The sequence below is a fragment of the Mus pahari genome, chromosome 15 (genome assembly GCF_900095145.1).
Source record: "Mus pahari chromosome 15, PAHARI_EIJ_v1.1, whole genome shotgun sequence".
Lineage (NCBI taxonomy): Eukaryota > Metazoa > Chordata > Mammalia > Rodentia > Muridae > Mus > Mus pahari.
This window is the reverse complement of record NC_034604.1, coordinates 58,900,477-58,914,910: the sequence shown is the minus strand read 5'-3', so window position 1 is coordinate 58,914,910 and position 14,434 is coordinate 58,900,477. Positions and strand designations below refer to the sequence as shown.

At 45.7% G+C, this 14,434-nt stretch overlaps 1 protein-coding gene across 16 annotated transcripts in view; it reads right to left on the bottom strand.

Annotated features, from left to right (window-relative positions):
• Positions 1 to 7,625: 7,625 nt before the first annotated feature.
• Nedd4l (NEDD4 like E3 ubiquitin protein ligase) overlaps positions 7,626 to 14,434 on the bottom strand; it is a 320,649-nt gene continuing 313,840 nt past the window's right edge. For 13 of the 16 annotated variants that reach the window (XM_021214590.2, XM_029547160.1, XM_029547161.1 and 10 more), the window contains 5 exons: positions 12,894 to 12,953; positions 12,519 to 12,626; positions 11,245 to 11,341; positions 10,650 to 10,722; positions 7,748 to 8,161 (listed from right to left, as the gene is read on the bottom strand). In XM_021214590.2, the coding sequence (XP_021070249.1) occupies positions 8,059 to 8,161; positions 10,650 to 10,722; positions 11,245 to 11,341; positions 12,519 to 12,626; positions 12,894 to 12,953 (441 nt within the window). In that variant the 3' untranslated portion in view covers positions 7,748 to 8,058. Of the gene's footprint in view, positions 8,162 to 10,649; positions 10,723 to 11,244; positions 11,342 to 12,518; positions 12,627 to 12,893; positions 12,954 to 14,434 lie in introns of all 16 variants that reach the window. The other 3 variants (XM_029547162.1, XM_021214595.2, XM_029547157.1) reach the window with 1 other exon arrangement.

Here is a 14,434-nt window from a genome sequence, read left to right as displayed (position 1 = left end):
AAAATAAAAGAATAGTGTCTAGCCTAAGGTCGCAGGAATCTGGGGGTTCCTGGACCCCCCACTCTGGCGTGACCATTGCTCTCTTCCTGTTGCCAACAGCAGATATTTCTCAATGATGAGGCTCTCCCCTTCCAAAGCTAATATTTGTCTCCTCTTGATCCAGCATCTAGTGCGTTACTTTTTAACTGGAGCCCAGGGTTCAAAGGCCTGGCTGTTGCTTACACACTCGATACATGGGGATGACATGTCCACTGGCTTCTCCCAACGTCATTGACGAGCCAGCAAAGGAATGTCTAAAGTAAAGAGACCATGTAGAAGAGGACAGGGGGCCAAGGAGAGACTGCAGCCCATCAGGAGGGTCCGGAGGAGGAGGACCCTGGGCAGAGGCCTTAGAACTGAAAGAAGCTAGGTGACAGGCATAGCCCGAGTCAGGCTTCCAGCCGTTCTTAAATACAAGTTTACGTCTAAAATTTGTTATCGGATAGAAACTCTTCTACAAATACAACAGTGTGGAGCCCTACCCATCATTCCTCAGAGTTTTCCAGTTTTCCATGTCTAGCCCCCTTTGGCTCTTCGTTCTGTTGCACAAAAGGGTGTTTACCTGGTCTTTGGGAGGCCCTGGCTTCATGCTGGAGGCCAGTATCTGGGACAGGATCTTTCAAGTTGTGTAGATATTTCATATTTGCAATGATTTAGTGGCTGAAATAGACCCCTTGTCCTCCACAACCTTCTCTGCTCCCTGTCCTGGCAACTAAAGGGCATAACTTCAATTTTTAAAAATTATTTTTGAATTAAGCATCGTCTTTAGTAGTTGTTAAAATAAAACTACTTCTGTGCCTAGCTACCTGGGTCCTTACATCTTAGTACAAATGAGCTGATTGGTACTTTACCTTGCAATGTTGGTGGAGGAGCTGGGAGCTGGGCAGTACAGTCAGTAGTTGAATGGTGGCCTCTTACCCAGGTACCCTGGGTTTCTAGTTCCACTCTGCAAGTTCACTTCCTTACACGTAAATTCATGCCGACATTATCACTGGGCTCGAACAGAGATCCATGAACTACGCAGCCGAGTCCGGAGAGTAAACGGAAGACTCCGGAGGCTTGGGGAATGGTGGCAAGGCCACTGTTTCCAGGAGAAACCATCTCTGCGAGATTGTCTCCAGACACCTCTGCACCTAGCTACGGCTATGGTCCTGCTTCTGGCCAGGGGACCTGGGCAGAGGGGGTTTGCTTTCATCCCCCACCCTCCCCACAGGCTTCCTTCCCCAGGCTCTGTCATCCTGTGGGGATTATGGGGCTGAGGAGGGAGGGTGCCTGGGCACCCGAATGATGGTAGAGTGGGGTACCTGTTCAAACCTGCAAAGGATTGTGGGAAATAACCTTCTGTCAAGCAAGCCTCTGCAGTTTTCACACTGCTTGCTACTGTGTTAATCTGTCCTAATGAACTCATTTGAGGATCTTTCAGAGAGAAGGAGAAGTGAGACATGATCTAGAAATCTGGAGAGCAATCCACACTCCATCTACAAGGCTTGGGAACTCCCACTGCCAGGTAAGCCTGGATTTCAACCTGAAGGCCAGGATCACGGTAAGCTTTAAAATCTACAAGGTGACTATCTAGTCTGAAAGTGGTGACTGACCCACTCCAGGTGAAATAGGTAAACTATCTGAAGATTAAATTGACCCCTCCCCCATTCATTATGCTATTCGGGCTCCCAGTCCAAACAAAACAAAACAAAACAAAACAAAACAAAAAAGAACAGTGGTCTTGCCACCATTCACCAGGTTTTATGTAGTTATGGGACCCAAACCTAGGACTTCTGTGCCTAGGAGGGAAGCACTCTGCCAATCGAGCTACATCCTCAGGTCTGGTTTAGTAAATGTTATGAGGTTAAAGAGTCACAGGTACCCCAACTAGGAAAAACAAACAAACAAACAAACAAACCCAAAACATTGGAGTAAGTTATATGGTTTAACGGGAAATTCTAGATAAGATAAAGCTAATATGTTAGGGAAATTTCAGAAGGACTTTGGGATGTAGTGGTGGGGACTGACTTGGAGGTGGCATGAAGGAGCATTCTGGAATAATAGTCCAAGCCAGGGCTGGAGTGTTGCCAGGGGCTGCTCTATGCAGCTAAGGTCCCCCCATAGCAATAGGCTTCTCTTACTGCATTTGAGGTCTCCCTTTAGACCCCTTGGCTACTCTAAACTCCCCCAAACCCTGAACTGATTTGCAAGGTAAGCACTTTCTTTACAAAGGACAAAGGCTTTCTACCTGCATCTGGGGATAGGGCCTATAGAGCTGCTTAGAACAGTCCATCAGCTTCTGTGCTGGCCAGTTCAGCAGCTCCAACAAGAAGCAACCTTGCAGGCTTCATATCTCCAAGGACTGAGGCCAGCACCCCTAAGGTGGCAAGCTTGGGTTGTCTTCAGCAGGGTCAAGGCATGCTACTGGAGGTGCCGGAGGCAGTCTCCACTCACCTTATATCTCCAGGGCCACCCTTCCTGCTCTTGGATTTGCAGCCAGAGGGGAGGCAGCCTGAGCCAGCTTGGGCTCAGAAGTAGAAAAGAACAGAGAGACACCAATAGCACAAGGCACAAGCTGGAGAAAGGGTGGCCGCTGGGCAGCCATTGCAAAGGTGCGGGGCTGAAAGGACACTCTTTGAGGCAGTGAGCCTTCTCTCCAGTCCTGGGCCCAAGGAGCCCCGGTAGAGAACTCAGGACTTCTGAGAAAGCACTAATTGGCTAATGAAAAGCACCCCAAGAGATTGAATTTTAGCGGAAGACCTTTCATATGTCTGGATACCCAGACCATCTTTCCGAGAAACACCGTGGCTTGGTTGCTAACGTCATTCACCATCCCGCAGTCTGGGGCACACTGGCAAGCAGAGGTGAGGTCAGTGTGCTTTCCTGGGGATGGAGTGATAGGATCATGAGTACTGTATAAAGTGGGCAATGCTCAGGTTTAATAAAAAGGACAAAACCCAGCATGTGCATGGGGGCAAATAAGCCTTATAATGAGAACTCAGGGCAGACTTCATCCCTAAGGTGGGGCCCATACAGCAGATTAAGGAAACCACCACACCTAAAATCTGCAGTCATTTAAATATCTGACGTGACTGAAATGACCCATTCCTGAAGAAGCTTTAAGCCAGACAACCCATAATACTTCTGTAGGAAATGTTCCAGCTTCCGTAATTCTTTATTAAATATTTGACAAGTTGTATCACCGCTTTACAAGGACTTCACTTTGTCACAGTTCCCATTTGCCGGCAGGAAAACAAGCTACAGTATCTCTTTAGGTCTCTCAAGAAGAAAGAAAAGGACTTTACCATAAAACTTTACTCGTGTACCAGATTCGAGCTAGGTTACCCCCCCCCCCCCGGGCTGTGAAAATGAGCATCAGCCATTAAGCTGTCTTAGAAAAATGGCAAGGTAGTTTGGTTTTGACTATTGTATCAAATAGCACTCAGCTTTGTGTTAGGAGGTTTTGTGTGTGTGTGTGTGTGTGTGTGTGTGTGTGTGTGTGTGTGGCGGGGAGGGGGGTCATAATAAAATGTTAAGAAATGCTGAGAATTCATTTGGAATGCTTGAAACTCTTTTCCCCTTCAGAGTCACTTTTTAAACATGTTTCATTTGATAACAGATCCTGAATTCAGAAACGACAGCAAGGTAATAATGTCCTTCTAGGGTTCTCTCGGGTGCCCAGGGTCAGAATTCTCAGGACAGGATTTGGAGGACTCTGTGGAAGGAGTAAGCTCTCATTCCCTTTTGGATTGCAGATTACTCCTAAAGTGTAAAAATGCTATACAAATATATACAAATATATTTGGATAACACACACACACACATATGTATATATGTTACATCTAGAGTAGCAAAAGGAGGGACAGTCACAGAGTTAACAGAGAAGGAAATTGTGACAACGTTGGATAGATACAGCAGTCTGAGTCTGAGGCCCAGACTGGCTTGCACAGGGACAGACATCTGTCAACACAGGCTGTGGTCACAGGAGAGGGTTTCAATACACCGAGACACAGTGGCGGGAATACAGGGCATCAGAGGTCACACGCTGATCGATGCTTTTAGGTTCCTACCGTGGCTTCTTACAAATATGAAACCGGTCGAGATACATGCGTGCTTGGAGCGTCAACACTTCTAACAAAGGGTAGGCGATGAGTGAGTAGTTTCCTTAGAAAATGCTATACCAACAGAAAACTATCCCTTTCCTAGGAAACACTAGACAGGCTCATGTCCTAACGCTACAGCTGCTTCTCTGGCACACTGAAAACACTCTGGGGTGGAGTGTGCATACACAGATGTATATACACTGTTCATTAAGGCTTAAAAAAGTGGTCCAATGTATAATACATTTCTACCCAGTTTTAAAATCTAAGGTACAAAGCGGAGTTTAAGCTTTTTTTGTTTTTGTTTTTTTTTTTTGTTTTTTGTTTTGTTTTTAAAACACATCCCAGTCCTGAAATCGGCAGTTTGACATGACTTAGGATATACCCCAATTTGTAAATGAGACAGAGGTAGCATGTGATCTTCTGGGAGCCAGAGAGGGAGCAGGGCAGGCAGTGACCCTGCACAACAGCACTCCTACTGGCCAGAAAGAGAATGACAACAGATAGCATCTTCCTTCTGTTGAGAGAGAGAGAGAGAGAGAGAGAGAGAGAGAGAGAGAGAGAGAGAGAGAGAGAGAGAGAGCGCTGGATCAGTGGAGAGGAGGGGCTGGGCAGCTGATGAACCCAGGCTTTCTTGGTAGTCTTTCAAATTTCAGAGCTGAGAATAGAGAACCGGTTAGAAGCTGCTATACATGAATGAGCCTGACTCTTAGAACAAACTAGAGTCTAGCAAGACCAAGAGCAACAGGCCATGTGAGATTCAGAAGTGGTTAAAAGACTTTGAACCTCACTTCTAAGAGTCAGCTGCTGAGCCTTTTTGGGGGGGAAACAGTTCTTGTCATGTTGGTTTATATAATTTCCAATCCGAATGGCAGGACTTTCTGTCTCTTGTTAAAGGTCCTCAGAAACAGAATTTTTATTTCTTATCCACCCCGTCCCCGGTCCCAGCAATGGGGTTCAAATCTACAGCTAAGTACACACTAGGCAGACACTTGCCACTAAGCTACATCAGTCCTGAGAACAAAAATGAAGTCCGTATCTCTGGCTCTTGTGAACTGTCAGAGGACTGGCCAGGGAAAGTAGAGATAGATGTTTCAGGCAGACAAGGACAGTGCACTGGGGACACCTAGGATAGACTGATGCCTACCAAGACCTGCTCTGGAGCCAGCAGGCTGTCTAACTATTCCCAGGTTTGCCATGGAGTAAAAGGGGCAGAAACATAAGAGAGCCACCTGATGTTCGAAGTCCCTCCACAGTGAAGTAGAAGAGTCCTGGAACCCACTCTGCAGCCTCAGGGTAAATGCTCCACAGTTATTATTTGCAGGGAGACAGGATGGTGTGATTGCCACAGCTCAGAAGGAAGCAGCACCTGGCTGGTAGTAGGGAGATGCAGAGAATGACCTACCATAGCCCCTCAGGGACACCATAGTCTCCACTGCCATTTACAGTTACTGTACAAAGATGACCAGGCAAGGGCAGCAAGGTCTGGAGATGAGGCATTGGGCATTTTAGGCAACGAGTGAAACTTCACAAACCAGAGGAACAGGAAGCTATACTGTATTTTTTACTTTCTAACAGGCCAACTCTCAGATCTCCAATAACAGTAAAAGCTGTTAAAATCTGAAATTATCATGGGCCAATGAACTGAAGTGTTAGTCACAATGACTTGCCTTTCAAGTATTCCCTGGAGTGGATTTTAATGAGTCTTTTCTGTTCTTGACTTAGAAATGATCAGAATTAAGTCTTCTTTTCTTATTTTTAATCTGTTTTTTTTTCCTTTTTGGTAAAATTATTAGGTCAGAGGACAACTTATAGAAGTCAGTTCTCTCCTATCAGGTGGGTCCCAGGGACTGAACTCAGGATGTCAGGCTAGGTGACAAGCACCAGGACTCACTGAACCATCTTGATGTCTCTCTTCGCATTTAGTGAATAATGCTGTTCAATATAGGGCCTACAGAAGTGTAGAACCCCAGGTCTTAGAATAGATTTTGGTTTCTTCTTCCACTAAAATACACTGCTCACCTCAGGCTTTGGCACACTCTATAACAGAGATGGTTCTGGACTTGGAAGGTTATTAAAAAAAAAAAAAGTATCTCCCCTCCCCCCACCCAATATCTGTTAACTACAGGAGAAAAATATCTCACCAGAGGCAAGCAACAGTGAGTGTTAATTGCTTCTATAATTACTCAATAGCATATGGATAGAAGCCGATGTTCAGCTTGGTTCCACTGTCTAGGGCTTCACCCACCAAGAATGTCCACGGCTTCTTCATGGCATCCACAGCTGTGTAAACACGAGCAATTTCTTCTACCAAAGACCCTTCTTATGTAACAGAGACCACAGTCTTTCTGTCTTATTCACAACTGGCAAGAGATCAAAAAAAAAAAAATATCCCATGTCCCCTAACTTCCAGGACAGGGTCTAGAACAATACAAGTTAAAGGGACAGCAGGGGTGTTGAAACTCCCATACTGCCTCAGGCATCTTCTCAGAACACAACAGAATGAGACTTACAAACTGCAGACACCCTCCCTCTTCCACCACTCTAGCCAGGCAGCTTGAGCTCTGTGGTTCCCACTGGGCTTTCTAGGTCACCTTTAAACTGGCACACAACAGACACGACCTGGGGGGGGGGGCACACAGTATCAGAGCATGCAAAGTAGGTCATAGGTCACAGAACTTGGTTAAGTGTACAGTAAGTAAAACCTTGTTGTTGAGTAGAGATTACAGAACAGCTGGAGAAGATCGGTGCAGAGGCTCTCTGCGTCACATCTGGGTTCATTACGCTAGCAGCCAAGTTCACAACTGATAGATACTGCACCAGACAGACGTGTGCAGGGAGGCAGGAGCAATCGCCACGTGTGATATCCGTGTGAAAAAAAAAATAAACGGAAACAAAACCAGATGTGACCTCCATAAAGTGCCTTCAGAAGGGACGCCGATACAGCAAAGAAGGGTTATTTGGCTACTGTTTAGCAATCACAGAGATAGAAGATCAGTGGTTCTGGTTTCCTTGGTTTTGAATCAAGCAATGCCATTGGAAATGTCTCTATGAACACCAAAGAGAGAAGAGAGTTCAGAAGAGGCTGTACAGCAACAGGAAATTGTAATAGTTTGATGCGAGATGACAGTTCAATCCTGTCTTAAATGCGTGATGGCACACATCAATTACTTCTAAGGGACAATGGGGTCATTCCTTTCAAGTTAACACAAAGATATCATGCTATGTTACAATTCTTCCAGCCTGGACCTAGTATCTAAATTTGTACAAAAAAAAGGTAATATCCAGTTTATTTTCATTCTGAGTATGGAAAAAATATTATGCTTAATGTTATATTTGAAGTTCTTTCAAAAGTATTTGTCTGTAGAAGGCTTTTGAAGAAAAATTCGTCTTCCAATTCTAATAAAGTTGAGGCTGGGAGTGTCAAAGTACTTCAAAAATAAAAAAATGTCACTGACATTAAGCTTGATATGAAATTCAAATACAAAAAAAAAATATGCTCACTTTTCCAAGTACATGAGACATCTTTAATTGTAATGAAATAAAATCTGAAAATCAGTCTAAATCATTTTAAAAAGTAAACATGAGTTGTAATACTATACCTGTAGCGTGATTAATTCCATTCATTGTCATTAGAAAGTATGCAAAATATTTATTAAGGGCTTTGCCTGCAGAGGCACAACATAAATAGAACACGTCCTCCTGAAATGTAATCAGTGTACACGTCAACCAGTTGAGAATCGGCGGTGAGGGGGGCGGCACTTGAGCTGGGGCTGGGTTCCCTGGCAGAACTTGGGCAGGGCCCAGACAAGCTGGGCTCCAGAGCCAGGCAGCGCAACTGCTTCTGCCACCGGCTCTGCAAAAGTCTGCTAGGCAAATGCAAAAGTGCACTCGGAACTTGCTGGAAGGGCAGTGCCCTGGACGCTGGAGGCCTTCCTTAATCCACGCCTTCAAAGCCTTGAGCGTTTTCCACGGCCATGAGAAGTTTCTCCCGTAAATCTTCAAAGGTTTCATATGGAGGTAAATCAAGGCGATTAAAGCTGCCAAAGGAAAGGAAAGTAGAGGTGAGGGGCCGCCATTCTCCTGGCTATAGCAACACTCCCTGGTTTTGGCAAATAGGCATTGGCTATTTGAGCTAGGGAATTAAAAAGACAGTTGGATTTTATTATCCAAAGCCAAACTCTAGCTATGACAGTGCCTATGCCAAACAGGCCATACGATCAACAGGGTAAAGAAAGGAACCTTCCAACTGTCCATGGCTCCTCTGCTTCTGCTGGGAGGGAGATTCAAAAACAAGACAAGCACCAACACACACAGACTAAACATGTGGGCCAGTAAGATGGCCCAGCAGGCAAGCCTGCAGTCTTGGTTCAATGTCCAGAAGCCACACAAGGGTGGAAGGAAGCACCGACTGCAGAGTTGTCCTCTGACCACACTGGTACCGTGTGCACCCCTTCCTACACAACACATGGAGCATGAGGCCTGCACACCTCAGGAATGAAGGATGGACAGACTACTGCTCATACTATCCCTGCTCCATCATGCCTAAGTCAACTGTTGTAGGTGTGAAGCAGCTAAGGTTATGTGTTCTGAGCACGAGTGAGTGTATATGTATAGGTGTGTGTGTGAGTATATATATATATATATCCCAGTCATGAATATATGCAGATCCTTACGTAAGAGGGTGAGGCCAAGGTTCCATGGGGCCCCATTCCTAAGAGTGTTGCAGACCTTAGAACAAAGCCCAGGCTATTCTGGGCTCCAGAAAAACTGAGCCAGCTCTGCTATTCAGTTGGCTACCAGTGAGGTTCAAAGGGGGAGGGGAGAGAGAGAGAGAGAGAGAGAGAGAGAGAGAGAGAGAGAGAGAGAGAGAGAGAGAAAGCGCTGCATTCTTTAAAAGCTACTTAGCAACAAGGCTTCAGCTGGGGTGGGGAGGATATAGCTCACCCTTCAAGAGTGAGGTCTTTGAATATANATTCAGTTGGCTACCAGTGAGGTTCAAAGGGGGACACGAGAGAGAGAGAGAGAGAGAGAGAGAGAGAGAGAGAGAGAGAGAGAGAGAGAGCGCAAGCGCTGCATTCTTTAAAAGCTACTTAGCAACAAGGCTTCAGCTGGGGTGGGGAGGATATAGCTCACCCTTCAAGAGTGAGGTCTTTGAATATAGATGGATGCCTTCTGCAAGAAATCAAGACTACTTGTTTACCGGGTAAATTCAAATCCTTCCTTTTCAATCTGTGACTTTGGGTACTTCATCTCAGGTCATCTCAGTTCTCTGACTCTGTTCAAGTGTAAAAGGGAGAGACTGCTCCCAGGAGCGTGGGAGGGGCGGATGAGAAAATATGCAGAAGGGGCTGGGGGCAAGTGACCAAATGATGTCAAGTAAGGCAAGTCACCCCCTATTGTGCAATGCTCTCTTACCGGCTCAGGAGCATTTAAAGGGTAAGAGATGGTGGGTGAGAAAGGATGCTCACATCAGCTCAGCATGCTCAACATGCTGAGAAAGGCAGGGCCACATCCTCCTCCTCCTACAAAGCAAGGGGGAAGCCAAAGCCTGTGCAGAAACCCGGGAGCCCAACTGAGTTTGGACTAGAAGGAGCTTGCTGAATGCTGCTACAAAATCTACTAGGCGGTGTCTGTCCCTGTCCTGGGTGTTTGTGTGGCCCTTCTCAAGCCAATTCCTGGGGGTTCCTCCTTCTTCTCCAGCCAGAGAGACCTGATGGTGCCACAGCCCATGGGTCACTCAGACTGTGTGAATGGAAGGCCATTTAAATTGATGCCGCTATGGGGAATTTTGTCCTTAATTTTATTTAAAAAAAAATTTGCTTGTTGCATGCATGTGTGTCTACCACAGCACACATGTGGAGGTGGGACAACAGTTTCCAGGAGGTGGCTCTGTCTTGCTCCACCCTGTGGGTCCCAGAGATCCAAGTGAGGTTGTCAGGCTCAATGGCAGGAGAACCATCACCGTCTCTAAACAATCAATTTAAAGTGGGAGTAAAAAAAAAAAATCCAAGTATATGAGAGGCTGGTGACTGTTGTATTCACAGATGGTGAGCAAGGAAGCCCCCCCCCCCCCTCTGAAATAGTTGGGAAGACAGTTTTAGGGGGATTCCTGGGAGCATGGAGACTTAAACCCTTCCACCTGCAAGGACACTGGACCCATCCAAGTCATGGCTTAAGCTTCGCTTCCCTTTATGGAAAGACTTGTATTGTCATCTTACACAACTGTTCTTTGGCACTGGAGGCTGCTTGTGGGCAGAGCTCAGTGTACTATGCTCCTATGACGGCTTCACCCCGCTGGCACCTGAGACCAGGCCAGCCTTCGATTCACTTTTATGTGTATGTGTGCTCTGCCTACATGTATGTGTGCCACATGTGTACCTGGTGCCCCGTGGAAGTCAAATCTCCTGGACCTGGACTTACAGATGGCTGTGAGCCACCAGGTCGGGGCTGTGAGCCAAACCCAAGTCCTCTGCAGAGGGCAACGGCAGCCACGTCTCCAGCCCCCACGAGGATCGGGTGACTTACCATGTATGAGCTCTGGGTAGTTTTTCCGGACTGCCCCATTGCTCTATTGTAAACAGCTGAGGACCATTGGAACCTGGGCAAAAAACAAACAAACAAACAAACAAAAAACAAAAAGAAAAAGACGCATCAACGGGCTTGAAGTAGTAGAACGAAGTTGTGGTGGGACTTAGGGAAAAGGAGGAGGAGTGTCAGGGTGCGGTCTGCTCTGGTGAGTCCTGTGGAAAATCTCTGGTCTGCATGGCTCTACCTCAGGGGAAAATTATGCAACGTAAGCTTCGAAGCACGGAGCAGAAAGAGCCCTGCAGTCTGGGAGGAGGGAGCTTTCAACCATACGGGTTATTCTGAAAAATCTGGTTTTATAAACCGAACCAAAAAACCTGAACTATGGGGAGGGGGCGGGGAGGGAGAAAGAGAGGAGGTCTCTAGATGAACACCGCCTCAGTCCTTGCAGGTTGAAGCCCTCTGTTCCACATCTCTGTGGGTCTCTGTGGAACTAAAACAGGTACATCTGGTCTGGAGAGAGGCCGAGATGGGGGTTGTTGCCTGCTTGGGTCCTCACAGGACGACAGAGGTCTCTGGGGCATGCCATACTCACCATAGAGTTCGGCAAATCCATTCATGGGTACTCTGGAGGTGCCTGTGACAAACTGTAGTAACCGGATGCGCTTCTCAGCATCCATCAGTAGCACGGCCTGTTGGAGGCAGAAGGTCACTGTCACCATGTAGCACATACCATACCAGACAGCGCTGTAATGCAGGCAGGCAACCAAAACCTCATTTACACTGCATGGAGTCACCTATACCACGACTGGCATCGTCTCACCCTTTATAACAGTTGCTACAATCCCAGCCTCTCTTAGAATGGCTGGGTCCCTTTTTGCTTTTGCCAGCAGGCCAAAATAAATGATATAAAAAGAAAACCCTTTGATGGGGTCAAGCTCAGGTTTCTGCATTTGAGATCTGGTGTCTCCCTGAAGCCAGTTCTAACCAGGCAGTGTTCCAGACTTATCTAAACAAGGGGAAGCCAAGTGACCATAGGGCCACAGAAAGTTCCCCAGTGACATTTTACAAATAGAAGGAAACCAGAGTCACAAATGGGCCTGTGAACCAATCTGTGTGCCTCCCAGAACTGAATTGGCTTTCCTGGGCAAGTGATTTGATCTGCTATAAGACAATCTAAAACCAAAGCTGAGTCCTCATCTTTGAAATTCTGATTCTTCCCCTCTGTGATTCATCAGCACATGAAATATAAATAACAGACATTCAGAAGTTAGAACATATTAGTTGATCTCCTAATTTTTTAAAGTCAGCCTCTGCCAGTTTTAGTGGCACATACCTTTATTCCTAGCACTTTGGAGCAAGAGGCAGGTGAATCTCTATTTTGAAGCTAGCCTGGGCTACATAGTGAAACCCTGTCTAAAACAAACAAAAAAAGGTATATGCTACTAGGCATGGCTGATTTCCTTTTTTTATATGTAAATGAAACTTTTTTTAATTAAAACTTTTTTTTAGGGGGGTTAGAGGAATTAGCTGGCATTTATTTATTTATTAAATTTTAATGTTTGGTTTACCGTCTTTGCCAAAGCTTTTCTGAGCCCAACAGAATAGAAACATTGGCCCTGAGATGGTAAATCAAATTTAATTTGCATCTTTGGTTGCAAGATACAAAAAAAATCAAAATGGCTATTGGGGAAAAAAAGTTGAGAAAATGATTTCTATATAGGGATGAGGCAGCCCCAAAGCATTCTTATGCCTGAGGGTGATCCCACTCTGACCTCCCCAGTAGGGCCTCACACAGAGCTAAGGACTTCAGCCCTGACTGGGAGGAAGAGCCTGAAGCAGAGGCTGGGCCTAGAGAGCTGGCGTTACCTTCCAGAACCACTGGATGACAGGGTGATTGGGGCAGTAGCCGTTCTTGTAAATAGAGTGCTGTCTCCAGTCGTTCACGTCGACATCACCAAGGCCGCACATCAGCAACTAGTAAGGAAATTGATCAGATGTAAACGGTGTGGGACACGCAGGTTGAGAACTCTCTCTTCCCTAGAAATGCCTACAACTGCCTGTCACAGGCAACAAATCTACCATTGCTAGCCTCCTTGGATCTGTCTCACAACAGAGCACACACTGAACTCTGTCTATGTGCATTCAATATGTCATGTGTCAGAGAATGCAAAATGCCACTGACAAAGTAAGTTGGTACTTAAGATCCTGGACTTTATATTATGTAAAAAATATAACACAAACCTCCAGCTCATTTTCATCAAAAATTTTAATCAAGTCGATTGGAAGAAGTTCTGTAAATCCCTGAAAGGAAAAGATAAAAACATCTTAAGCACCCTTTCTTCAAAACAGAACAATTTCTTGGATCAAATAAGATTGCAGTTAGCCAGATAAAGCTCACTCTTCACTGCTGGCTCAGGCAGCAAGGGCAGTGTCAGGTGACCACAGCTCCAGTAATAGCAAGTCACATATAGGACATGAAAATGCGTACAGCCCGGCAGCTTCCAGCACTTGAGCACTTTTTGAAACCCTGTGTGGTACGAGGGATGCTGTAGGCAGTCGGATTGCAAAAGCCATTTATGACACACTTTTGTGAGTCAGTGTGTCCGTTCATAGACCACAAATGTGTGAGAGGCATGTTTAAAAATAGCGCGCTGAAGGCATGGGCGGAGGAGCAAAGAAGCCTGAGTGAGCTGGTTTAGAACTGACAGGAAAACAACAAACCAGGTCTGGCCCCTGGGCTGTCATTAGTTACAGGGTGACCCAGGAAGAGATTCTCAACACTGTGGTTCCCCCAAAGCTGGGCGGGGCTGGGAATCTGCTACCTCAGACCTCTTCCTTAAATTCAGTGCAGAATGTGTCAAAGTCAAGTTCACCCTCACAGCTTACATCCTTAGGCCCTGATGTCTGTGCACTTCCTGCTCAGGGGAGGGCCGTCTTTACTATGTACAGGCCACTGAGTTTAAGAGAGCTGCTTGATGAGAGAGGAAATGACTCTGGAAATGACAACCAGGGGGTCTGGGTTTTTCCTTTAAATATGTATGTATGTATGTATGAATGATATATGTGTATATGTATGTATAGTGTATATATTATATATGTATGTATTATGTATGTATGTGTGCATGTATATGTATTATGTATATACTATGTATTATATATGTGCATGTACATATGTATTATGTGTATGTGTAATGTATGTGTGTATGTGTGCATGTATGATGTATATATTATGTATGTATGATGTATGTATGTATGAATGTATATTTTATATATGTGTAATATGTATGTGTGTATATGTATGTGCATGTATGTATGTATTTATTTATTGTGTGCATATACACACACATGTGGAGGTGGAGGACAACTTTGCAAGAGTTGGTTCTCTCCTTGTACCAGTGGCACTGGGGACTTGACCTTAGGTGGTCAGACTTTGCATGGACAAGCACTTTTACCGTCTCACCAGCTCCTCTGGCTGCTTTAAACAGCCTGTATCATTACTAAAAAGGAATTTCACATTGGTCAACATGAAACGCTTTTTATGGTAAAGACCCCCTCCATCCGAAGGGGCTGGGGAATGTCCCCTGTGGTAGACTATGCATAGGAGAGGTGGTGGCTTCATTTATTCCATCACAGGAAGAAAGCTGGCATCTGGATATAACATAAAAGCCCAGAGAACGAAAAGGGGACAATCTACAGGAAGTTTAGAGTTACAGAGGTACAGAGGGGAGGGCTCTGTAGGGAAGGTCAGCATGCCTGGGTTGGGGAGGGAGGGAGGGAGGGAG